We start from the raw sequence: 27,043 nt of genomic DNA, 5'->3' as shown, positions 1-27,043 counted from the left end.
ATAGGAGAATCTTCATAAATTCATACAATAGTACTCCTGTTTAGGACCTTAAGGGCACAGTCCTATTCAGATAGGTGGCTGCCTCTGAACTCGGAGGTGGCCGCCTATCCAAGGCAGGCCAGGAGAAGCACAGAGTGGATAATTCCCACCGCACTTCTCCTTCCCTGTATTTTCTGCTAGACAGCTGATTTCGGCTGTCTAGCCATGGGGCGGCCAAATGGGGGAGGAGCTGATGTACAACACATTGTATATTGGATGTGTTGTACCGGCAGTACTGTGCTCCCCGCCCCAGATCATCCCCAGCCATGCCCCTTTTCGGCTGCTCCACACTCCTCTTGCGAGTGTGGAGGACACAGCTGTTCCGCGCTGCCTCCGAGGCAGTGCAGAAGTGAGGAGAGGGCGGTTCTCCAGGAACCGGCCTCAGAGCACAGGATTGAAGGTCAGTTCCCGGAAAACAACATATCCTATGGTTGTCTAGCTGCTGTCTAGCAGCCATAGGATTGCTCCCTCCATCTTCCAAGTGCCATCTGTTCATGTACATGCCAACTAGAAATTCTTCATCAACATCTCAGAAATGGTGTGTTATGCTACCACAGGAAGATTTAACACATTAATCCCCAGCCTTCTGCTCCTTAGTAATGAACCTTTTTTTTAAAAAAAGGAAATTGCCTTTCCATTTGTACAATGCCTCAGGCAAATATACATTATGTGTATATATGCTGTTTAAAACCATGATAGATTACACATCAAATCATACATTAAAATCCAAATAAACAATCTGAATGTAAAAGGAGAGGTAGCAATAGTAATTATCACTAAATAACCCCGACGTCTGTTGGAAGTGGAACAAGAAGGTTTTCTTAATTTTTTCCCCCTGAAACTTAATAAAAATGAATGAATGGATGAGGATGAGGACGCAAGCCAAGCCTCTCTGAGTGGTGGTCATTCCACATGTGCAACACCACTTCTTCCATGCTCTGGTCCAGGACTGTCCTATATTCCTCCTCCTCACACAGAGAATCCTGCGTGCCTGCCTGCCTGCTTGCTTGCTTGCTTGATTTATTTATTAAGTGTGTGTGTATGTGTGTGTGCTTGCGGGGGGGGGGGGCTGTAAATCAGCATTCTAAATTTGACAATAGTGCTTGCCATTTAGCATATAGTATATTGTAAACGATCACTCCTCTCTTTATTTATTTTACAGCTGCAGAGGGGATGGTGTGCAGTCATTTATGCTCAAAAAATGGATGTTGGGGGCCAGGACCAGAACAATGTTTGTCCTGTAAGCACTTCATCAGGGGAAGGACCTGTGTAAAGGCTTGTAATCTTTATGATGGGTAAGACTTTTTCTCCTGTATTTTTTCTTTGGTGCTTTCCCAGAAGTCTGCTCCTTACCTTGAAACTTCAGCAGGCATGCTGTTAGGTTCTAGGAGACAATGAACCTACAAATACTTACAATTTTCTGCTCCCAAAGCAATTAGCTGTTGCAGATCAGTGTTGCAAACAAGCAACATGCTCTGACATCATGAAGTAGACTGATATGATGTCCAGTAGCTAGCCAGGGATGCTGTGGTGCATCGTGGGGAAATTTTTAAAAAAAAATTTAAAAAATAAATTTTTAAATGGGGAAATTTTATTTATTTATTTATTTATAATATTTATATACTGCTCCACATCAAAAGATTTTGGAGCCATGAACAGCAGAAATAAAAAATAAAACACCATGTTAAAACAATTAAAACATTTTAAAAGAAACTAATTCTGAGTTTAATAAACCATAGCTGGTCACTCAAGGAAGGCTTCCTGAAATAACAATGTCTTCAGGAGGTGCTGGAAGCAACACAACATTGGTGCTTGCTTGACCTCCAAAGGCAGGGAGGAGTTCCACAGGAAAGGGGCCACCACACTGAAGGTTCTTTTCCTGGTGGACTCCAACCGGGCCATGGGTCCATGTGGAACCACCAGAAACATGCCCTCTGATGATCTCAGTGACCAAGCAGGTTGGTAAAGAAGGAGGCACTCTCTCAGGTATCTGAAATACTGAAATGTAGCCTAGCTTGAAGAGAAATAGCTATCCAGCTCTGTGATTTGAAAGGTTGTGTACATGATTGCCTGATATAAGCTTTGAATGGGAGGGACTGATGAGCTTGGCATGAAGCCAAACAGCGGATCAATTTTTTGAAAGGAAACTGATGACTAATATTCTGGAAAAATGTAAAATAGCATGCCAGGTTTGACTGCATTTTAAGTGGGGGACTGATAAGCAGCAGTACAAGGAGAAATAGTAGGTTGGGTATTTGAATATGAAACCATGAGCAACAGCAGCAAAAACTGCCTATCTGCCAGAATGGTCCTCAACATAGAATCACAGAATTAGAAGGTCATCTAGCCCTGCTCAGTGCAGGATCTGCAATACACGATGCACCACAGCATCCCTGACAGGTGGCCATTCAGACTCTGCCAAAAGGCCTCCAGCGAAGGAGAGCCTGCCGCTTCCCACTGTTGAACAGGCCCTGTCCTTAGCTGGTTTCTCCTAGTGTTCAGCCAAAATATGTTTCCCTGCAATTTCCACCCATTGGTTCTAGTTCTGTCTTCTGGGGCAGCCCTTTGGGTATTTGAAAATTGCTATCATGCCTCCCCTTATCTTTTCTTCCCCAGGCTAAACATACCTAGCTCTTTCAAGCGTTCCTCATAGGACTTGATATCCAGACTAGGGATGTATGAATTGTGTACCTTCCATGCCTCTTGACTTCCGCAGTTTGCGGCCAGTGCTCCGTTCCGCCGTTCACAAGCCCCCGGAATTCTCCTCTTTTTTTCCCACTCCAAAAATTACGAAGATAAATCTGTACCGACAACCATAATTCCGGTGCCCAGCCGTCTTCATGAGTCTGCATAACTTCCATAAGAATTGCTATTTTTCGTAAATATTTACTTTTTTTTTTTTAATTGAAATCCTCCATCTCTGTTTACTTTCAGCCAAAACACTTCCTCTTCCTAGGGGCTTCCCAAAAGAAGGCTGTCTTAGGTGTGCCTGAACGATAAACTATTTGTTTAAAGCAACGCTGTTTTATAAAAAGAAAAAAAACCTTTTAAAATAACCATGCCGCTCCAGGACTGGCATGGTCATTTTAAAAGGTTTTTTCTTTCTTTAAAAAGCATTGCTTTAAACAAATAGTTTATCGCACAGGCACAGCTAGGGCAGCCTTCTTTTGGGAAGGCCCTAGGAGAAGGAAGTGTTTTGGCTGAAAGTAAACGGAGACGGAGGATTTCAGCTGAAAAAGAACACCCACAAACAAGGCGGAGAGCACAATTCATTTTTTAAAAAAACTTACATATTTATTATCGAAATATATTACACTGTGTTTTTATTTACAAAAATTTTGCGACTCTTTGCAGATGACAAAAAAAAGCCGCATGACGGCTGGCTCCGCAGGACCTCGTGGTGCCATTCTGCAGAGGACTCCGTGGCACGGACTGAAGGGAAGTTGATCCCATTTCAGTCCGTGGCAGAATTCTCTGACATCCCTATTCCAGACCGATTACCATTATGGTTGCTCTCCTCTGGATAGTCTCCAGTTCGTCAAAGTCCTTCTTAAAATGTGGTGCCAAGAACTGATCATAGTACTCCAGATGTGACCAGATGCTACACAGAATAAAGTGGAACTCTTTATCTAAATTGAATTGTTTTGCACATCCCTTAACAGAGAAGCACTTTGTGGCACAAAATGACCCAGTACATTTAGTGAGAGGCATTGATGGGTATGAGTACCATTTCAGAATGATCTGATACATTAATGTGTGTGCTCAAACCACTGTCATAAATAAAATGCACATTGTAAGAAATCAAGGTAGAGTCACATGTGCATTCTAAAGCCCACATTCTTTTGCATGTGTATAATGGTTGTCACTCTGCATGCAGGCACATATCTGAAGGAGGTAATATGCATAGATAGATACATTGCTTTTTGATAGCATAGTATACACATGCAGATTACTAGAAATAACCCCTCAGGAATGTATCAAACATGCACCACAAATGCAAGAAACAACTGACACTGATGCATAACTCCATTCTCAGTATATAATTATATTTTTATTGTAGATCTAACATGAAGGGCATTTTCAGATACAGTCATCCAAATATTCAGTAGTATCTCACAGACAGCATGTGAGGAAGCCTTCCTTACACTATTCCCCCCTCCCCGCCCTTGTCTCAGATTGTTAATTGCCATGACCCCTAGCTGTCTTTGACTGTTAGGGCAACACTGTGTTCTGGCTGACCCAAGGCCAACCGTGGTCGCCCAGCTTCTTCATGATTAACTTTACAGGTTGATAAACATTGGGAGTTCTCTTTGAATGGCTAACCCAGCAAATCATGTTTCAGGTCCCTGTCTAGGTCAGCATGTCCCAGGTTGACTACCAGGGTGTTTTAAAAGGTTATTCGTAAAAGAACAGAGTATTGATAAGATATTCATTCAGTTTTATGGATCATATCTTAAAAAATACAATATTGCATTTATTACATTTATATATTGCCTTTCTTCCAAGAAGCTCAAGGTGGCATACATAGCTCCCCACCCACCTTTATCTTCACAACAATGCAGTGAAGTAGGTTAGACTGAGAGGTAGTGTCTGGCCCAAGGTCACCAGCAAGGTTCATCACTGTGTGGTCTCCCCAGGTTCAATATTCTAACTGCTACACGTATTCCTTCATGCCATTTAAAATTTTAAATATATAATGATTACTAGCTTTAAATTGAAGCTGAGACAAAAGGGGGGGCAGATTTTGTAATAATTTCATGCCCCCCAAGTTACCCCCTGTCAGGGGTTTTTCAGTATTTTCAGCTTAAATGAGCATGAAAATCGATGTTCCCTTCTTGACATGCTGCATAGCAATGGCAGGCAATGAAAGCACCACAGCCAACATAATGTCATACCAATTCCCTTGGCAACAAGGGGGGAGGTGTTCTCTTTCCCCATTTTGAGTGAGTTCAATGTAATGTCTTAATTTGCCCTTCGTGAAGCCAGATGGGATTACCCACATGGCCCTGTGATATCATCACATTCATCATGTGGTCCCTGATTGGGTGGGATCACATAGTGAAAATAAGAATATAAGAAGAGCCATGCTGGGTCAGACCAAGGGTCCATCTAGTCCAGCATTTTGTTCACACAGTGGCCAACCAGCTGCCCACAGGAAACCCACAAGCAGGACGTGAGGCAACAGCACCCTCTTGCCCATGCTCCCCAGCAACTGGTGTACATAGGCATGCTGCCTCTGATACTGACGGTATCATATAGCCATCATAGGCATGCTGCCTCTGATACTGAAGGTAGCATATATAACTAGTACCCACTGATAGCCATATCTTCCATGAATTTGTCCAATCCCCTTTTAAAGCCATCCATATTGGTGGCCATCATTACATCTTGTGCAAGTGAATGCCATTGTTTAACTATGTGCTGTGTGAAAAAGTACTTCCTTTTATCTGTTCCAAATCTCCCACCAATCAGCTTCATGGGTTCTAATATTAAGAGAGAGGGAGAAAAATGTCTCCCTATCTACATTCTCCACACCCTGCATAATTTTGTACACCTCTATCATGCCTCCCCTCACCCTCCTTTTTTCCAAGCTAAACAAGGCCAGCTGTTGTAACCTTCCCTCATAGGGGAGAGGCTCCAGCCCCTTCATCATTTTAGTTGCCCTTTTCTGCACTTTTTCCAACTCCACAAATACAATGTCCTTTCTTAGGTACAGCGACCAGAACTGTACACAGTATTCTAAGTGTGGTTGCACCATAGGTGTGTATAAGGGGAGTATGGTTTTGGCAGTTTTATTCTGAGAATTCGTTTCATGATTGAGAAAGAAGCCCTAAGGGGGGGAGGGTGCTGCTGTTGTAGCAAATATGAGCCATTTTTTAAAAGAGGAAAATAGAGAGATAGGGAGGTTTGGGTGATTTTTTTCAAAAGTATCCTTTTTGAACTCAAATGTTCATAGATGAATATGTGGTGAATTACTACTTTAAATTAATTGATTATGTGGAGTCCCATTATGGATGACCCCTCCCCCCACCCCACAAGCATATCTTCTACCTGGGGCTGATCTTTGGAAAGTATGTTTAACTTAAGTAGTCAGTATGCTTCAATTAAGCATGTGCTAAACTGCTTTTTGATGTGAGGGCTGAACGAGAGAGGCTGTGTCCAGAAGATGCATGAAAGGAGCCTGAATTACCCATTAGCATCTAGTAATCATAGCCAATTTTCCTGAAAGATTTTTCTTTTCAACATCTGTCATGAAAAATCTTTTTACGAGACCTTCCTAGGTATAATTTTAGATGATGTTCCTTTGGTTATATAAGGATGACACTGTGAAGAATAATACTGCTCATATAAATCTGAGAGCTGAATTTCAAGGAATCATAATTTTATGCTTCATAATTGTCTTTCTTGGTAATGATGTCCATCTTTGCTGCTGCCACCCGCAAAGCCAGGCACTAGCTAGCGGCCACCGCATTGCTAGTGGGGGCAGGCTATGCGTTTTTATCGTAGTTCTTCCTCAACTTTAAACTGGATTGCCTCGTTATATTTCTCCTCCCACAAGGATGTGGACTTTCCGCATTTTATAATATTCTTTATTATATTATTCTGTGCACTGCACAAGCTTTCACAATAAGGATGGCCTGTGTGGTGCTGATCAGATAACAGGCAAGTCTCTGTGTTTGTCAGGAGTGAGGAGAAAATTACACATCTCTCTGGAACAGTTGCAGTGCAGAGCAGTGAGGTTAGGCCAGTGACGACTATTTGTAGCAGTGAAACAGTGAGCCAAAGGAGCGTCCACTATACAGCCTGCGAGTGTTGTGCCTCCTCTGAGCAGTGCCAGCACAAGCCCTCCTGCCACCTGAGAAGGCAGAGCACACATACACCGCTGTGGCCTGCCGTTGCTGCCTCCACTGCGTCTGTCTTCTTCCCTCCCTCCACCCATCTCCCTCTCCCACCCACCCGTCATGTCAGACTTCCCACACCACCCAGCCCAGCCAACTCACTCCTTTGGTGGCGTGTCTCGCACTGCATCTCCCACCCCATTGCCACTTTCCTTAAAACCAGGCATTGTGGAAGGGGTGTCCCTGGAGATCAGCTGAGGAAGGACCCCTCAGAGCCAGGCATCTGGGCCTCGCCTTCTCTCTGAAGAGCTGTAGTGGCCATTTTTCCAGCTGACATGGCTCTTCAGGGAGTTCGCCATGCACCTCTCACTTTGAGAGGATCCGTAGAGTGGGTTCTAGTGGCAGCAAAGCTGCAGTGAGGGTGAGACACACAGTGGCAATGAGGGTGGGGGGACATGCAGCAGCAGCAGCAGCAGGTCCTCATGATTAACAAACCATGGTTCAGACAACCCAACAACCCACATTTCAACAACAACCCACTGTTCAATGACAACCCACCCTCAAGCCATACTCATCCTTGAGTGTGGGTTATCACGTTGTGTGAACTCAGTCCTGAGAACCCTCAGTTATGTGGGTTTATTTTTCTTACTCTGAGAAATATGCATAGAAAATGGATTTATATTTGGAGTGATTTCTTTCTTGTCTGTCTCTTGGCTTGTTTACCAGATCTTGCTATTATGCTTAAAAAAAAAGAAAAAAAAAGAGTAGCTCTGCCTATCACAATATTCCACCACTTCACACACAGTCTGAAAATCCCACAAGGCAAGGGGAGAGACTTGTGTTGGGCACTCAGGCCCAAGGGCTGGAAGGTTTCCTGGAGATGGGCAGACCGAAAACAGGCTACAGGAGACGGGCAGGAGACAGGCTGGCTGAAGGGCTATAGTGCAGAGATGGAAAACTAGGTGGCCTTCCCAGCAACAACTTGCCTATACTGAGGATATCACCAGAGTCTTTATACTTGCTGGTTCTTCCACATTACCTGATTTCCCAGGCCAAGAGGATTAGGGGCTGTTCTGTGAGACTCCTGGCTGGAACTGCTTGCAGTTTCCCCTTCAGGCAGCAGCTCCAGCTCGACAGGTAGCAGAAAGCTGCAACACACAACGGTGTGATTGTTTCCATCAGACATTGTGAAATAATCTGATTGGTGGCCATGACACTTGACTAATGGCTATACTTTCTCTACACTAGAGGAAGTCTTCTTGTTGGGACTAGGTATTGCAGTTATCCAGGACCTAGCATTGGAGGTGTCAGAATTGTTTAATACAAATTTGCCAGTGATACTGGTACCGGGTGGGGAGATGTTATGTGTCTCATTCAGCCATCACCCCAGAGTCTTCTTTGCAACAAGCCTGCCTAATATTTAAAATTGGGTTTGGCAACTAGATAGGCTAGTAGGTCAGGCTAATGCTGAACACTGAGTCGGCCACAGCCGTTCCTGGTGCTCAGTAGAACCACTGGGACTACTCAGAAGGTGGAAGAGCAAGGGGGGATAATCCAGGTCCCAACCCACACTACTTTAACACCTGGGCCCCATCTACACCCAGCTTTTACTCTAGAGCGGGTGCGAGTCGAGGTCCCTGGTGATGGATGACGCAGTCGGAACTTTGCAGTCATCCATGGTTTTCGCGATGGTTTTCAGTATAATTGCAAAAAAAAAAAAAAAAGGGCACAGCAAGCCTGTTAGGGAAGAGTGCAGTACATTGCGAGTGTATCACAGGGCATGCTGATTCGAAGCCACATTGCTGCGCAGTTGCAACGGGGGGGGGGGTCAACGCAGATGGGGCCCTGGTGACCGTTTCAGGTTCCAAACATGTGATTTATGAGGCTCTAGAAATAGCAGCCCTGTCTTTCTTATTTCTGACTCAGAAGTAATTCTGTGTATGCAGCATTTGGAGAATACTTTTTTCCCCTGCACAAAGGAAAAACTTGCGAGAGCAGTTAAAAGTGTAATGAGAAAGTTGTGAGAGTTGTAGCTCTGGGAGACAGAGACCATCCTGGTGGAAGATAGATGATTGGACATCAATTTCATCATGACATTTGCAGCCTCCTGGGAATGCATGAAACTTGTCCCATTTTCCCCATAGAGCTCTCTGCTTTTGCACACTCGGAGTATTGGATACCGACAAAAACTGCATGAAGTGTCTCAATACCCTTGCTTTTAGGAACAGTGAGCAAAACGTAAATGTGCACCCAAAGGCGGATGTTGCACATTGTTTTCTATAGGATGTGCATTCCCATTCTTAAATTCCTGGCTAGCTTGTGCAAGAGTTTGAATATCCAGCCACCAATATTTTTCCCCTTCATAGGACAGAATCGGAGAGAAGGTGGGTTCTGTGGGATAAGTGTCCTCACTAGCAGAACAACAGTATTCAAGTCAGAAATTGAACCTGCCCAGTGACTGCGTCAACACTAACCCCCAGCAACAATTTGCGTAGATTGAGGATATCACCAGACCTGAAACTCTTTATACTTTCTGGTTCTTCCATGTCACCTGAGTTCCCAGGCCAGGACCTGCCTAACCTAACCTGACTATTATTTCCCCAGGGAATACAGGGAGTTTGCAAATGGCTCTGTCTGTGTGGAATGTGACCCTCAGTGTGAGAAGATGGATAACAACAGGATCACATGTAGGGGACCGGTGAGTACAATTTAGATACAGCAGGATTACAGCATAATGGACTGCTGCTAAAGGCATACTGGAGAAAATGCACATCAAGAAAAGATATTTAATTTGTTTAAAGAAATCAGAAAAAAAATAGAGTCTGCATGGTACTGTGCAAGGGTAAGTAATCTGGTGCCCTCCAAATGATCTGGACTACAACTCCCATAATCCTTGAGCATGCTAGATGGGGCTTATGGGAGTTGTACTCCAAGACATCTGGAGGGCACCGGGTTCTCTACTTCCGGTATAGTGGGTAGCATGTCAAACTTGGATTGGGGAGGCTCAGGTTCAAATCACTGACCAGTTATGGGTAACCTTGAACCAGTCATTATCTCTTAACCTAACCTACTTCACCGGGTTGTTATGAGGATAAAAGGGGGCATGTGTGCTGTTTTTTAAGGAAGGGTTGGAGAAAAAACTAAATTTAAAATTATTCACAGAATGGCATGGAAGGAAAGCAAAGTTACTTCTCATTTCTTAAGTCACATTTACTATCCAGCTAGTGCCTTTGATACTCTCATGTCACATTTTATGCAGCACTTGCAACACTAGAATTGAGTCTAGGGATGGCGGAGAATTTCTCCCGAAACTTCGGGGGGCCGAACGCCAACGTGTTCGGCCCCCCGAACAAGTTTCGAGGAGAAATTCTCCGCACCCTCCGCCCCCCGCCCCCCCCGGGATGGGACTTACCTTTGCCGAATGTCCCTCCCGGCGGCGGGTCCGGCCAGCAGTTTGTCGGGTCTTCGTCCGGGGCGGGAGCAGCAGCCGGTCTTTCGACCGGCTGCCGCCGCCGCCATTCCAATAAAAAAAAAAAAAACGCCCCCGTGATAGGCTACGTGACGATTAACACAGCCTATCACGGCTAGATTTGCAAAGTCAGCCGTAATAGGCTACGTAAATCGTCACTTAGCCTATCACGGGTGACTTAAAAAAAAAAAAACCCTACGGCTAATGGCGGCCCCATTATTTACAATACGTAAATATTGTACTTTACAATATTTACAATATTTGTATTGTACTTTACAATACGTAAAGATTACGTAGACTACGGCGAAAATAAGGGCAACGCTATTTGCGTTGCCCTTATTTTCGCCGTAGTCTACGTAAAGATTTATGTAGACTACAGCGACCAAATAAGGAACGCGAATGGCGGCTCCCTATGGGGGCCGCCATTTGCGTACACGCTTTTTTTTTTTTTTAAGTCACCCGTGATACACTACGTGACAATTTACGTAGCCTATCATGGCTGACTTTGCAGATCTAGCCGTGATAGGCTACGTTAATCGTCACATAGCCTATCACGGGAGCGGTGTGGTTTTTTTTTAACTTTTAATTTCGCGGCCGGGTGAGGCGAGGCGCCTCCTCCCCAGCCTGAATTTCGGCCGGGCGAGGCGGGAAGCATCCCCCCCAGCCTGAATTTTGGCCGGGCGAGGCGGGAAGCCTCCCCCCCCGGCCTGAACTTCACGGGGGGAGCAGCGAAGCGCCTCCCCCCCACTGCGAAAAGCTGCGAGACCAGGTAAGTGACTTTCGTGCACCCCTAGAATAGACACACGAGAAGTCTTGCGCTTTCTAGGGATGTCGGAGAATTTCTCCACGAATCTCCAGGAGGCCGAACGCCAACGCATTCGGCCCCCCAAAATTGGTGGAGAAACGGTCCACCAGCCCCTCGCCACCCCCCAGGATGGGACTTACCTTCAGCGAATGTCCCTGGCGGCGGCGGCTCCCAGCGGCGGTTCAGCGGCGGTTTGGCAGCGGCGGCGGCAGCCGGTCTTCCGACTGGCTGCCACCGCCGCCATTTCCAAGTAAAAAAAACAACAAAACAACAAACATGATAGACTACGTAAAGATTTACGTAGCCTATCATGGCTAGATTTTCAAAAAACACCGTGATAGGCTACATAAATCTTTACGTAGCCTATCACGGCTGACTTTGGGGGGAAAAAAGCGCGTATGGAAATGGCGGTGCCGATGGGTAAATATTTATGTAGACTACGGCAAAAATAAGCGTTGCCCTTATTTTCGCCGTAGTCTACGTAAATATTTACGTAGACTACCCGTGCCAGAATAAGGAATGCAAATGGCGGCGCCCATGGGCGCCGCCATTTGCTGCATACGCTTTTTTTTTTTCCTTCAAAGTCAGCCATGATAGGCTACGTAAAGATTTACGTAGCCTATCACGGCTGACTGCAGGCCAGGGACGCAAATGGCGGTGGCTATGGCCGCCACCATTTGCGTCCTGGCAGGAGAAGAACTTTCGCGGCCGGAGAGGCGGGGCACTCCCCCCTGGCCAGAATTTCAGCGGGGAGGGATGGGGTGCCTCTCCCCCGGCCAGAATTTCGGCGGGGAGGGACGGGGTGCCTCCCCCCCCAGAATTTCGGGGGGAGGGATGGAGCGCCTCCCCCCCACCGCGAAGCAAGCTTCAGGATCAGGTAAGTGACTTTCATCCATCCCTTCCCAGCAATATAATATTTTGCTTTGAGTTCCAGGAAACATGAATTCCTTGCAAAAACTATGCTGCCTCCGGGGAAGATCTCTGAATCCAAGTTGGGTTAGCACTTCTTAGGTCAAAATGAGAGTCTTGGGAAGCAAAAGGAAGCCAGTGAAGACACTCAATCACTGGTGCTGTATCTTCCTGGCGGCCTGTGCCAAATTGGTTGCAAATGGTCATGTTCTGCTCTTGCAACAATTTAAAAAATATTCTCAAGGGCTTCTGGGTGAGCAATAAAAGACAACAGTAAAAACTGTGTTAACCCGATGGAGAAGCCAAGAGATCATATTGCAACTGTGCTCCAAAATATCTGAGGCTACTACATCTGGTATATTACCAAGAGCTGTTGGGGAGCTCCAAAGTGAGAGGGAGATGTGAACACACTGCACGTTCTTTCCTTCTACTTAGGGAGCAGACCATTGCACCAAATGCTTCCATTTTAAGGATGGCCCCAATTGTGTGGAAAAGTGTCCTGATGGTGTACAAGGGACGAACAGCTTCATTTTCAAATACGCCGATGAGAACCGTGAATGCCACTCTTGCCATCCAAACTGCACGCAAGGGTAAGCTTGTATAATTTAAATCAATGTCCTTTGCCTATATTTACCAGTGTTAGAAAAGCGTTGATACATGTTATATATTTTAAGATCAGCAAATATACAGTCGCCTGCCCAACTTGCTTCCCCAGATTAATTTCTGATTAGTCTGAAACATTGTTTACAAATGAGATTTTATAACCAACATGTCTCTGTGTGTGTCTGTATGCATATGTTTAATATATATATAGGGCCCAGGCTAAGTTAAGCACTCTGAGACCCATTGTCATTGAGAGAAGTGCTTACAATGAGGCTTAAAAGTGCCTTATTGGATCATCCCACAGAGTGATAGACTGTGTGTGTGTGTGTGTGTGTATGCATGTAGTAGGTATGTACACTTCTCTCTCCCTCTGTGCATATGTATGTTCAAATGATATTTTTAAAATATAACCTCATATGGGTTATATGGGTGAGGCCCATATTCATGCTCATGTTACTGTGTGAAATAGCGAGTACATTGATGGTGCAAAATCAAAAATGTCGATTTTGGTTAGAATGTCTCTCATCTTTGAGATGTTATAAAAACTTATAAAGATGATGTGCTTCACTGAAGTGTGTATTCATGCACTATTTTTCCTTGTTAAGCCACAGCAATGCAGATATCAGTTTAATAAAGTGTGACCAAAATAGTTTGGCTGATGAAAAATATTCCCTATCTCTATCTGAAAAACAGCATAATCTTCTCAGGTTTTGATTTAGGCATCTGTGATTACATTTCCGTTTCAGTTATTATGTTCCAATGACTTGTGTTTAACACTACTCCTCTAAACCTATTAGAATGGCTCTTGTTTTCTATGAATGCCCCTTCTGATGGTGCACACTTGTGCGGAAGCATCCCCAATAGTTCTTAACATGAAAGCTGGCATGGGTACAGAATCTCATTCATATTTATTTAAGAGCCTTTTCTTTGGTTCTGAGTACCGTGTTTCAGCATTAATGTTCACAGAGCAGATGCCATGGGGCACTGTTAAAAATAAAGTACCCACTTCCAGAAGTCTTCAATGGAATGCTTTTCAAAGGATAATGCTTACGGTTAAAGAATCAGGTCACTTTGTAAGATCACTTTCTGAATGAACCATTTTTTTAAAAATCATCATGGCCTAGCTCAAGCTGACTGGGCTTGCTGACTGAACCATTGCTCCCCTGATCTTCATCCTCTTTTAGCAGCATCTAACCAAGGTATTATCTGGGTTTAGCTGGAAAGCAGCATTGCTCAGTGTCTATATATATTTGACACTGTTATATAAATAGTTCTCCCAGTGCCTAGAAGCTTGGTTTGGTTTGATTCGGGATGCCACAATTTTCCTAGGACACACCTGAAAATAACCTGAATTAAGATATCTCCAGACTCTGACTAGTGAGTTCGCTGAAGACTTCTCCTGGGAGGCGGGGGGGGAGACTTAATTTGGTTTGTATTTTCCTGAAAACTGAGCGGCTCTGCACTTCCCAAACTAATATACCAATGGAGCTTTTCAGAATTCTGTGATGCAGTTCTCCAATAAAAAAATCATACAAATGTATGCATTTTTGAATGCAGTTCTGCGAATGTATGCTTTTTATATGCCTACTGTTGTACACATTTCTACTAATGTATGCATTTCTTCTAATATATGCATTTTTTCTAATGCATGCCTTTTTGTATGCACACAAAAATGTATACATTAGCAGAACGTGGACCAAAATCTGTAGGGACTTTTGTATGGACGTTTTAACCAAAAAAAAAAAAAAAAAACATTGCAGAAACGGGACAGAACAAACTTGTGCTTAAAAAAAATGCAAAGGTTGTAGATCTTATGTCTGTGCATTCCATAGATGGCTCCTGGATGCAGCACAGTAACAGACCCTTTATTAGGAAGATGTTGCTTGCTTGCCTGCTTGCTTTGTTTTGCACTGATATACACAGACACAGCAGAAGCAAGCCTCCTAGAAGTTTGATGGAACATGCACAACGGTAGAACTTGAAAATCCCCGCTTCTCCCACATACAGGCAGAGAAAGCTAGAAGAGCTTGTACAGTCACTGGCTGCCTTTCTCCATCCATTCTGCTTTCCTCATCAGCTTGTCCCTCCCACTCCTGAGTCCTGACTCTAAGGGAAGAGATGAGGTAAGCAAAGATAAACAGCTGTCAGAGAAAGGTGACCAGTAGCTCCACAACCCCTTGCAGCTTTCTCTGCCAGGCTCCAGAGGAGCCTTCAGAATTCTCGACAGTCAGAGCCTGGCTTGGCTCCTTTTCATGTGGTGAGTATAACATATAGCCAGGCTCTAAATCAGAGCATTTTCAAATGTTAGTGTTTAGCATGCAGAATATGTAGCATAATAATAAAGAAACCTGGCAGTACAACAGATGAAGTAATGTGAGTTATGAACATTTAATACGGGTCACTTCAGTTAAAAATGGTTACTCCGCAATGAGACAGTTGGGCTATGCCCAACCAAGAGCAAGAGATGATGACAACAGCAACAACAACAACAACAGCAACAATCAAATCATCTTCATCCTGTAAAATAATAATTCACAAGAGGGCGTATTGTTTTGCAGCTAAAATTAAACCAGTAAATTATTCAATAAAATGTTGATGTCAACAGCTGTTGCCATTCAAAACGAGACCTTTTGCTGTTTTTGCAAATCTAATTACAATAGAGCCATTAGGGAAATGAAACTAAGATTGCAGAGACAGTGCCAGAATCTGTTGTAGAGGCACCTTCCATGTGGCCCTTTCAGTTCTTGAGTCATATAATAAGAAAAGTGGGAGTACTATGGGGAAGAAACAACAGAGAGGGAAAGATTTCAATTAGAAGATGTTTCCATAACTCAAATGAAGTGCTATATTTTAACACAAATAGTACCATGCAAACTTTATTCCTTATCCAATTACAAATGTAGGTTCCTGGAACTGTACTGGTTCTGCTCTTGTGCCTTTAAACAATGAATGGATATGTAGAAATTTAACAGTTAAGGTTTTTCTCACCTGGCAGGACTTCACCCACTAAATTTCTGCATGTTAAACACAGGAGTAGAGCCAGTAAACAATGTTGGCCAAAGCTTTTGGTGGGTTTGAATCCAGTCCTTATGATCTGATGGCCAAGGGGGGAAAATTGCTCCAGGCAAAGGTAATATTCTTCAATATGTTATATCATGAATTGTTTCTTTTGCTGGAACTGCTGAGGCTATGGAGAATGAGACAAATGCACATGGCAGCCTTGTATGTAAGGAAGCATAAGGAACCAACCCCCTAGTGCTGCTGCTTTTACTACAGAAAAATCTTTGCTTTGCTAGCCCTCCCCCGCCCGCCCAAAAATCACATTTCATATTTCTTGGGACTGCCAAGCCATGAAAAATGACAGCATTAACAGTAGATTTGCCAACTTTCTCTGCTATCCACCTACTCTAAAACACCAGCAAAACTGCCCCTTTTTCATTTTCTGATTTCTAATTCTCCAGCATCATGGTTGTCTAATAGAAATAGGCATTATAGGTTTCCTCCCTCCTTGTACAGGACTCTTCAAGTGGACATAAAAGGAGCAGTGATAGAAATGTGATGTCTGCTTTGATATTTGGCCCAGAATAGGAATGGTTGTGAAAAATCAAAATGCTACACCATGTAGCGTATCTTTAATCCTCTGTGGTAGAGTGACTACTGAAATAAAACTAAGAGAAGCAGTATGGAAAAAATACCTGTCAAAAAAAGTGCAGTGCTGCAATGCCACAGCAATCCCATACAGCCTTCTAATGAGGTCTGTTCTTTGATATGTATCCACTGTAGGAATTATGTCAGTTAAACCAGACCAATGACTTCTAAGTAGAGATGCTTGAGGAATTTAATCTTTCTGAATTCCAAAGTAAACTGACCTGGTCTGGTCAACACTTGTTGGCAGACCCAGCACCAGAACCTGGCAGGCTCTGGCAAATGCTGGGGCTCTAACATTAAGGACTTCCCCCTTCTTTGCCTGAGCGAAACAGGAGCACCCGTCCCATACAGCTGAACCTGTCCCTGCTGCCATTTTAATCTCCCCAGAATGCAACTCCATATATCTGTATGGCATCTGTATGGCCAGCTGCACAGGCCCAGTGCTTCCATCTACACTTGCTCCACTGCCACATTTGCTCCCAGGCTGTCCGGTGGGCTGCCTGCCTGACAGAAGCAGGCCACGGGCCAGATGCTATTTCGTTTCAGGCAGAACGCAAGACTGTGTATACAGCCTTAAATTCTGAGCAAATCAAAATGGTGGCCAGCTGCACAGGAGTGGTGCTCCAGTCAACAGTGCTGGATGCTTGCCACTGGACAGCCACCCCCCCCCCTCGCATACCTGGTAAGCCCATCATGATGGAGCCCAGTCTGCTAGAGGGATTGGCTTGTTGTGGCTAGTTTGCCCAGGGCCCCCTCATCCCTGGAGCTGGCTCCACTTATCGAACTAATGTGCCCGGCCGATCAGAACTTAGTTTCAGCTTAACGTTCACACTTCCCAAATATCCCGATTCAGTTTTCAGCTCAAAAAATGTATCACAATAAGTTTTAAAATAGAAGAAGGAGGGTTGTATGTCCAGTGGCTGTGCAAGCAAAAGGTGGCTTGCAGAACTAGTCTTCTCTTCCATTCCTTCCCCCTGGAGCTCCCTGTACCCTCCAAGCCTTCCCAGGGGGTTGGAGGGCCCTCCTGAACACCAGCAGGTGTGTGTCATATGGGCACTTCAGTGGGAGGGAGGGAGGAGAGCCAAAACTGGGGGGAGGAATCATGTCACTTGTTGTCTTTTAAAGCAGTACACAATCACTAATGACTGCCTTGCTCCATCAAATGTATTAAATAACTGATGTGAGGGGGAAAGCATGGGTAGGTCCCTCACCTACCAAGTGAAACTTGTCTTGAGTCACTTCTGCAACTCCACAAACAACAATTCTGGGGTAAGTAACTCAAGAAACACAATGTGTGTCAGAGTGGTTACATCTCGGAGGGCATTGCCTCATTTTGTTCTCTGCTGTTTGTATCTTCTTGCATTGAAAAATTTCTGAGCAGCGAAATTTCATGACAACTAGGTAACTCTGAAAATTATAAGTGACTGTCTCAGCCCAAGGCAGAGCGGAGATCATTTTTTCTGTCGATAAAATGTCTAACGCCTGTTTTCTCTCTCTTTCCCCACCTCCTTTCACCTGGATGTGCTGCAGGTGCCTAGGCCCACGCCTGGAGGACTGCACTGGTTTCATGGATAGGTACTTGCCAAGCACTTGCCCCTCTTGCCACACCTTCCATGTTCCATGTGTGGGCAAAGGCGCTTGTGTGTGCATGGCCCCTGTGAATGGTGAATGATATTTTCTGTTCTGTAATTGCCTGCAGGTGTAGAGGCCCCACTAGTCATGACTGCATTTACTATCCGTGGACACGCCAGTCCACTTTGCTACAACACGCTAGGTAACATCTGCCATCCCTCCTTTTTGTTTTTCTTGTCCTTTTTCAGTTTATACAGAACAGGAGAGTCACACTAACCAGTTTGGTGAACTGGAAACTGCATGCAGTATAGTCCTTGTCTGCAGCTGCATGCACAATTTACTCAGAGTGCAAAGGCCCACTGAATTAAATGAAACAAAGCATGCATAACTGAACACAGGACTGCAGCCACATGCATTGGTGCTTCAAAAGATTCAGTACACTGAGGGCCTGTCTTCACCATAGGCACGGATGTCACAGGAAATCTTGTAGTTCTGTGAGGGAGGTTAGGGGTCTGTAAGAGAATTCTTATTCTCAGGATTATTGCAGGGAGAAAGGCAGCAAAAAACAGTATAAGTTTGTTAAGTAAATATTTCCAGTTTAAAAAGTAAATTCTAGTATTCTAAATTAGTCTGTTTAATTGAAAAATCTAGTTGGTCTTTTCTGGGTAATTAAGGCACGTTTTTCATTCTGAAAAGAATAGACAGTGTTCACTGATGATGTGTCTCCCTCTCCAGCAATTCGGACTGGTTAATATGACCTCCTGGTTCAAGCATTCTTTTCTAACCTAAAACACAACTGTTCAACTTTCTTTTCCTTTAAACCAGCTTCACCTCATAAAGTGTTGTAGCTAGTTCTCTATTGCTTGTCTTTTAAGCAGAAAAGTAATATAAATATCTAGCTGAAATGTGTGCTTCTTAAAATGTTTTAGTGTTGCCAGTTTATTTATTTAACTAATAATTTCTAAGCTTGTAGCTGTGTGATATTGATGCGGTAGATTGAGTCTACCAAAACAGAAATGTGACTAAAAATATATGTAGCAATTCTAGTCACATATTGTAGTCCTGAGTCAAGGTTTCACTGTTGCCTAGGGATGTACGAAAGTCACTTACCTTTCCGCGGATTATGTTTATGGGGGGGGAGGCGTTCCGTCCCTCCCCCCGGTATCCTCAAGGGGGGGGAGGCGATCCGTTCCTCCCCCCTGGAATCCTCGAATGGCCGGCTGTGCTCCGTGGCGGCTACAGCCGCTGCCATTTGCATTCCTTATTTTTGGCCGTCTTAGTCTACGTAAATATTTACGTAGACTATTACGGCAAAAATAAAGGGGAACGCAAATAGCGCCCACTACGCTATTTGCATTCCCCTTTATTTTTGCTGTAATAGTCTATGTAAATATTTACATAGACTAAGATGGCCAAAAATAAGGAACGCAAATGGCGGTGGCTGTAGCCGCCACCATTTGCGTACGCGGTTTTTTTTTTAACCCAGCCGTGATAGGCTACGTAAATCTTTACGTAGCCTATCACGTCTCTGTAAAAAAGAAAACACACATCCAGACTGCAAATGGTGGTGGCGGCAGCCAGTCGGAAGACCAGCCGCCGCTGCCGTAGCCGCCACCCAGAACATCCACCCCAGGTAAGTCTCGTCCCGAGGGGGATCTGCAGGGGAGCAGGGGGGTGGCAGGCTGTTCCGCCACAGATTTGGGGGGGCGGAATGCACTGGCATTCGGCCTCACCAAGATCTGTGGCGGAATTCTCTGACATCCCTACTGTTGCCTAAGCAATGTAAATCAGCAAAAAGCCACATGGACTTGTATTTTTCAAAGATATTTCTTTCAACCCAATAACTCATCCTGTGCTTGCACAGGAACCTCATTAAGAGGTGCATGTGTTCACAGACATCCCTGCACAAGGTTCTTTAATCCAGCATCAGTAACAAATGTATTTCAGCCCAAGACATTGCGCGACTAGATATTTCACTCCTGACACAGAGGCGTATCCTGTTTTGGAGACAGGGACAGCAGATATAGGAAACAGAGCAAAGTTAAACCAGGGGTGGAAGGGATGGTGATAACATAAGTGAACATAATTGCTTAGACCTGCAATCCTATGCAATAGGAATATATCCTATAATTGCACACATTAGGGCTTGCATCTGAGCAAACATGCATAGAATCAGGTTGTAAAGCTCTTTGAGGTGTCCAAAATGTTGCTGCTATCCTGCATTGCTAGTTAGAATTGATCACTTTGGTTTTCTTGATTTTAGAGGGAGATCCCAATCCCATAAAGTCTCATCACGTTAGATCCTCCTGTTTTTAGAATCAGGCAAACATATAGTTGTCCATTTAAAGCTTTCTGCAGGACTGAAACCATTTAGCTTCTAATTGCATCATAATTATACACTGATGTATATATAGAGAGAGATTTGGTGCATAACATGGACATGAAAAATCTCTTAATTGTCTTGCTCTCTAGCAACACTAAGAAGCCAGTTGTAACTCGGTTCTTGCCAGTTGAAAATCCCCTAGCACAGGGTAATTGGCAAGGAATAGGATCATCAACTCTAAAATCAGCATAGGAAGCACATGCCAGGAAGAAGAGGAGAGAGCATGGATCCTGTGCCAAACTTAGTTGGCAGAACTTCTGTGAGCTGGCAGATGGGTTACAGCCTGCTCACTGTTGTTGCCAGCCACCCATCTAGCTGTCTCAAGATTTTGCATTGTACTTATGGTAGTTTCTTGAATGAGTGTTTTTAATTGTATTGGGAAAGAGCTGTATTACCACTCAGTCTCTGAAGACCATGATGAGGAAACTAGAACTGAGTTGCCTGAACACTGTATAGCAGTGTAGGCTGGGATTTTCAAATTGCTGGAGTTTCAGCAATCAAACCACCTTCTCTCTTTGTCTCACAATCACCTCCTCCATCAATAACACTTCTTGTCATAAGGAGGCATTTATTATTTCATGCATCTGGCTGGTCAACCCAGTCCTGCTCAGTGTCATTATCCAAGAGGGAAGGAGCAAGCCAACACTTGGTAGGCTGCACTCCTTTTCCACGTCCTGCTGATGTTAAACGGTGAAACTATTTGCCGCGAGAGAACCAGCAACTACTTTTCACACTGCTATAGACCTCCCAGGCAGGTTGAGTGATGGCAAGCCCAATTCCTGCTTGTGGTTGCAGCTGGTGATTCAGATGACCAGCCTTACACAGCTAGCATTGCTCAGGGGAAAATGAGATCAGCCATGACAACTGATGGAGCTGTGGTTTGGTCCTGAGTGGTCAAGATAAAGGGAAGATTTTTTTTAAAAAATGGACTGGAATGTCTCTGCTATATAGAGCCTATCTGTAGTGTTTCTTATTAAAAACAATTTGCCCCCCCACACACACACACACACACTTGAGTACACAATAAAGGTATCTACACAATTAGAAGTCTTATGAAGCTTGATATATGAATATATCGAGCCAGACCACTGGTCCATCTAGCCGGTACTGTCTACTCTAATTGGCAGGAACTCTGCAAGGCAGTAGTGCAGTTAGGTAATTTTAGACTTAAGGGGCAGAATCCAGTGTGACACAAGCGCTAACATAAATTACATTGCACTAGCGTAAGGGACCTCTAGCGCAATGCCAATAGTGTTAGATGGCACCATAGGATTCCCCCAGAAAACGCCTCATGCCAGCTGACGCTATTGGTATTGTGCTTGAAGCCATTAGTGTTGCTGGTTTCACTGTTGGATTTTGTTGTTGTTTTTTATTGTTTTTATGTTTTTATCGCTTTTAATATTGTAACTGTTTTTATGTATTTTACTGCTGTAAGCCACCTTGGGAGGGCTTCTGCCCTGAAAGGCAGCCAAGAAATGTTTTAAATAAATACATAGAGGTCCCTTATGGTAGCGCAATGTATTTTACGTTAGTGCTCATGTCACCGTGGATACTGCCCATAGGCCAAATAGAGACACACACACAAACACACCCCGCGTATTACTTCAGTTGAGAAGCACACAACAAACATTTCTTTTCTCGCCCCCTCCCCCATTCCACGCTTCACAACTGCTTCTAAATTCCTGACAAGTTACAGCAAAAAATACAAAAAATAAAAACTGTGTGCCAAGCTTGGTTTAAAAAAGAAAGTCTGTGCATGAGCAGTTTCACATTTTAAACTCCCTTAAATCATAGTGCCATTGTGATTACTGAAATAAAATGGAGACTGCTTTTGCTGTCCTTACACTGACTGAACACCTTCGCTTGGGAATAAGCACCATTTTGTTGTCGAAAAGGATAATGTATTTTTAAAGTAAGAAAAAAGAGCATCTGTATCCATCCATGTACATGCCCAGCCAGTTCTCCCGTGACTGAAAAAAAATATTATAAGACAAAAGGATGCCACGGCAAACAGTATCAGCCCCAGTGGGCCTTGCCATATTTATGTCAGTCCAGGTGCTGACACTGGAGCTGCTTGTTGTGGCTCTATCACTTGCCACTCTCTGGGTGGTTATTTGTGGGGGGGGGGCTGCAGGGCCCTGGACACTGGCCCCTTTCCCTGAGGCCTGCACTACTTGCAAGGCCTCAGAGAAAGATTGGTCCCCTGTGATCCTTTGTCACAGGAGATGCCAAATATGCCAAGATGCCATATTTGGGAACTTCTGGGAATGTTTGTGCTCTGCTCCTGAGGTACAGCCCTGATACCAGCCATATGGGATTTATAGAGATAATAAGTAAGTGATGCTTATGTTATGGTAAGCCCTTGGAATTCTCTGGTTCATTTCCTTGCTTGTGCTTCTACAGAGCACTCAAATAAGAGACCTTGAGCCAGAAGCATGACAAATTGCATGTGCTACAATATTCAAACTGTGGTGCAATATTCAAAACCAAGCTGGCCTATCCAGCAGCTCATGATTGTATTAGAGAAAACATTGCTAGCATTTCAACTTTCTCAGTAAGCATTCAAGGTGTAATTAAGAGCAAAAGAACCCTATAAACTAAAGGGAACAATTTTCTGTTTTACTGGTAGATGAACAATCATAATGTGGCAGATGTAATCAGCGTGGGGAAACAGTGTTTTAATATTTCCTTGAATAATCTGATCCCCGTATTGATTTACACCCTAAATGAAGGTCCTTCTTATTTTCACATTTCCCCTTTTAACTAACAGGAGCTAATTAGCCAAGTCTTCCCCACAGAGAGATGGTGCATGAAGCAGTGTGCGGATATTAACTCTCTTCATCCTTTTCTTCCAATTGAACAAAAGCACATTTTTCCTTTCGACTCATCCCTTTACAAATATCAGGCTTTTCTTTTCTGTTGACTGTGTATGTATAGAAGAGCTAATTAACGGCAAATCCTTTGTACAGCAGTGAAACCTTTTCCTGCTTGTGTTTGATACCCCCTTCACAGTATGATTTCATTATAATTTCACAGTAACTCAGCAGCATGGAATACATGATAGGAAAGGGGAAACTTGCCATTAATAAACTCAGAATGTTCATAGTCAACTTCATTTTATAACACCATGTTCTTCTGCATGGATTAAAGTTTTCCATATGTTCCAGTTATTTATATGATAATTTCTGGTTTTTATTTTTGTGAACTGCCCAGAGAGTTTTGGCTATTGGACGGTATATATATATATATATATATATATATATATATATATGCCATCCTGTAAAAGGAAAAGGGTAGGGGGGGAGAGAGAAATCCACCATTCAAATTATTTAAAGAGGGGAAGTAAAATGTATTTGTGATCTTAAACTAAAAATGTGTCTTTGGATTGGGAATAGCTACAATGGAAAAAAAAAACATGTATTTTCCAACAGCAGTCCTTGACAAAGAAAAACTTCTGCTGTGTTGGAGAAATTAACTCAGTAATCCACGAACTGCATTGCAGGAGGGACTATGGTTCAGTGGTAGAGAGACCCTGCTTTGCATGTAGGAGGTCCCAGGTTCAATCCCCATCATCTCCAGTTAAAAAGGATCAAGTAGCAGATGCTGGGGAAGATCTCCACCTGAGAACCAGGAGAGCTGCTGCCCGCCAGAGCAGACAGTACTAAGCTAGATGGACAAATACTCTGACCTGGTATAGGGCTGTTTTCTGTGTACACATCTCTTCTGTGATATGTGTATTCCAGTGAAATTGGAATTGGGTATGGATGACCTGGTCTAAATCAGTATCCTATGTTCCTATATGTGATGTGGCTCAATAATGTGCTGCAAGGAAATTGTTTGGATATTGTGAGAAATTAAGCAGATGAGTAAAGTCTCCTGTGAGTGCCCAGCACAGAGAAGGCTGCCTGCTACGTCTCTATGTAATTACTGCTCTGGCCTCCCTGCCTTCCAGTCAACTCCTGCTCTGGAGTTTTGCCACCTCTCTGCATCAGGAGTGTGAATGGATGGATCATTCAGCCATTCCCAATGTAGAGACAGTGCAGCAGAATTATACACTCTTAGGGAAGCCTGACTGTTCTTCTCATCCAAAGGTAGCACATCCAGAACAAGGGCTTTTGTTTTACAGAAATATAGGCATGACACAAGGTAGGTAATTCGTACTCTTACGCACACTAAGGGCCTTTTCGGATTAATAATGGCTTAATAAATCACAGCATCGGTCATGTATATTCCCCCTCGCCTCTTTCCTCCTCTCCCATCTTTGCTTCATGTGGTGGTTTTGACACCTCAATCTTGGTCTGTTTAAACTTGTTGTTGTTGTTCAGTTGTTCAGTCGTGTCCGACTCTTCATGACCCCATGGACCATAGCAAACCAGGCCTTCCTGTCCTGCGCTCTCTCCCGGATCGTGCTCAAGTTCATATTCATTGCATTGGTGATGCTATCTAGCCATCTCATCCTCTGCTGTCCCCTTCTCCTTTTGCCTTCAGTCTTTCCTAGCATCAGGGTCTTTTCCAGCCTAAACAATATTGTTCTTTACAACATCAGATTTTCTTTTCACCACCAGACACATCCACAGCTGAGTGTCCTTTCGGCTTTGGCCCAGCCGCTTCACTCTTTCTGGTGCTACTTGGAAATTCCCTCTGCTCTTCCCCAGTAGTATATTGGACACCTTCCGACCTGAGGGGCTCATCTTCCGGCGTCGTATCTTTTAGCCTTGTGATACATTCCATGGGGTTTTCTTGGCAAGAATACTGGAGTGGGTTGCCATTTCCTTCTCCAGTGGACCACATTTTGTCAGAACTCTCTGCCATGACCTGTCCGTCTTGGGTGGCCCGGCACAGCATAGCTTATGGCTTCACTGAGTTACGCAAGCCCCTTCGCCACAACAAGGCAGTGATCCATGAAGCGGTTGTTTAAACTACAGTTCCCCATTACATCCAAAATGGGCACTTTAATGTCAGTTTACTAACCAAAATCTTAAACCAGTATAAGTTTCTTTGGCCTCATTGAGACATAACACTAAACCATAGTTTACTATGTGCGCAAGTCTGCTTCCCCTCCCCTCTCCTCCCCAGTGTGGCTGCAAGGAGGAGACTGGAAGCATTCGCTTCTGTTTTCAACTAATTGCTGTTTGTTGAAAACTGGGAATGTTGGTTATTTTTAACTATGGGTTATCTGAACAAGCCATAATCATAAACCATGGCTTGAAGTTGGCTTGTGCAGATAAACCATAGTTAAAACTAACTGTCATTATGTCCACACTGGGACACACTGTTGTTAGTTTAAAACAGGAAGCAAACACTTCCCATCTCTTTGCGGCTGCAACAGAGGAGAAAATGGAAGGGGGAGTGCATGCCCAGGCTTGTTCCTGTAGTGATACACTATGGTTTAGTATTTCATCCAAATGCAGCCATTGCATGGAGAAGCCCAACTGACTGATGTGGTCAAGGAATCGCTTCCTTTTTATTTTTAGTTGAATAGCCCAATACATCACCTGACTAAGCATTCTGGATCATGAAAAGACCCAGTGAGAGACTGGAAACTGTATATTCATTAAATTTGCAAATACTCTTTTGGTGTTAGATGCTTGTCTGAGCCTGTTGTTTTGAAAAAGTCAAGTATAACTCTCCTTGACTTATTAAGATCTCTTTCATGAATAAACACCTTATGACACTGAACTTCCATTGTACATTTTTAATTGTGCCCCTTTTAAGAGAGACCTTCAGTGAACTATGTAGAAATTACAAGTAGAAAACTGTAAGACTGGATGGCAGCCGTAACAACATACTTTCAAGTAATGAAGGTGTTATTCTTCATTTGAAAAAAAAGTTTATTTCCCATGATTTTTTTCGTGGGATCGTCCCTCCTCCCCAGTGGTGTTTTGAAGACACTCACATCACTAGATGAGGGAACAGCTTGTTGAATACATAGATCATTCTTCTCCTGTGCTGGCAAAGTTATTGGTCCTTGAATGTGGGTTTTTTCCAAGTTGCAATGTACCTTTTTTCCTGTCTCTTTTTTCCCTTCTAGTTGCCATATTTATTTATTTTTTGGCACATATCTATGCATAACTCTGAGACCTTGTGTACACCAAGCCTAACTTTATACAGCTTCATTTAGCTGTAATTACAAACAGCACCTGAAAGGAATGCATCATTAAGAGGAGAAGAAACACAAAATCTGCAATTTGGGAACATTCCCAGATTCTCTAGTGCCTCATTAATAAATAAGGCCCAAGACCCTCGGTAGATGAAATTACATGCTAAGCCTAAATTTCTGCCACTTGTGCAGATTCAACACAAGGAAGACCACCTGTTCTGAAGAGTCCCACTGTTCATTAGGTTGAGAAACAGAAGTTCTTTGACTAACATAAATAGTAGTTCAAAGTACCTATTTCACTGCAAGGTCGACCCAAATGGCTATCAGTGAACATTGGATGAGGTACAGTGGCAGAACTAATGTCATCACAAAAACTACAGCATGTGTGTTGTGAATAAGAGCTGAGCAGATTTTAGGCTTGCTCCAGTTACTTTTGAAATCAGTGTGGACCATATGCTGCCGTGTAGTGCCTGGACTTGCTGAATGCATCCTTTGTGCAGCCTGTTATCTGGGGCCCAACCCTGACATTTTTCAGGTGGAGGAATGGGCATGCCTGATCCTCTCTACCTTGTTGCATATCATGTGGATGTCTGATCAAGTAGACACCCATTTCATGCAAATCCCCTTTTTCTGGGGAGGAATCAAATAAATTGGGCATCTCTATAGAGCGACTGCC

General features: G+C 43.7%; 1 protein-coding gene across 1 annotated transcript in view; it reads left to right on the top strand.

The window, feature by feature from the left end:
• Nucleotides 1–27,043, top strand: part of ERBB4 (erb-b2 receptor tyrosine kinase 4) — a 719,874-nt gene that overhangs the window by 477,642 nt on the left and 215,189 nt on the right. The window contains exons 13-16 of the mRNA XM_084807761.1: nucleotides 1,202–1,334; nucleotides 9,483–9,576; nucleotides 12,497–12,651; nucleotides 18,012–18,086. Coding sequence (XP_084663887.1) covers nucleotides 1,202–1,334; nucleotides 9,483–9,576; nucleotides 12,497–12,651; nucleotides 18,012–18,086 — 457 coding nt within the window. The remainder of the gene's footprint in view (nucleotides 1–1,201; nucleotides 1,335–9,482; nucleotides 9,577–12,496; nucleotides 12,652–18,011; nucleotides 18,087–27,043) is intronic.

Source organism: Heloderma suspectum, chromosome 1 (assembly GCF_057233095.1).
Source record: "Heloderma suspectum isolate Gila_16-S chromosome 1, 16-S_ref, whole genome shotgun sequence".
NCBI classification, from domain to species: domain Eukaryota; kingdom Metazoa; phylum Chordata; class Lepidosauria; order Squamata; family Helodermatidae; genus Heloderma; species Heloderma suspectum.
The sequence above is the reverse complement of the archived record's forward strand: the minus strand, read 5'-3'. Positions and strand labels throughout refer to the sequence as shown.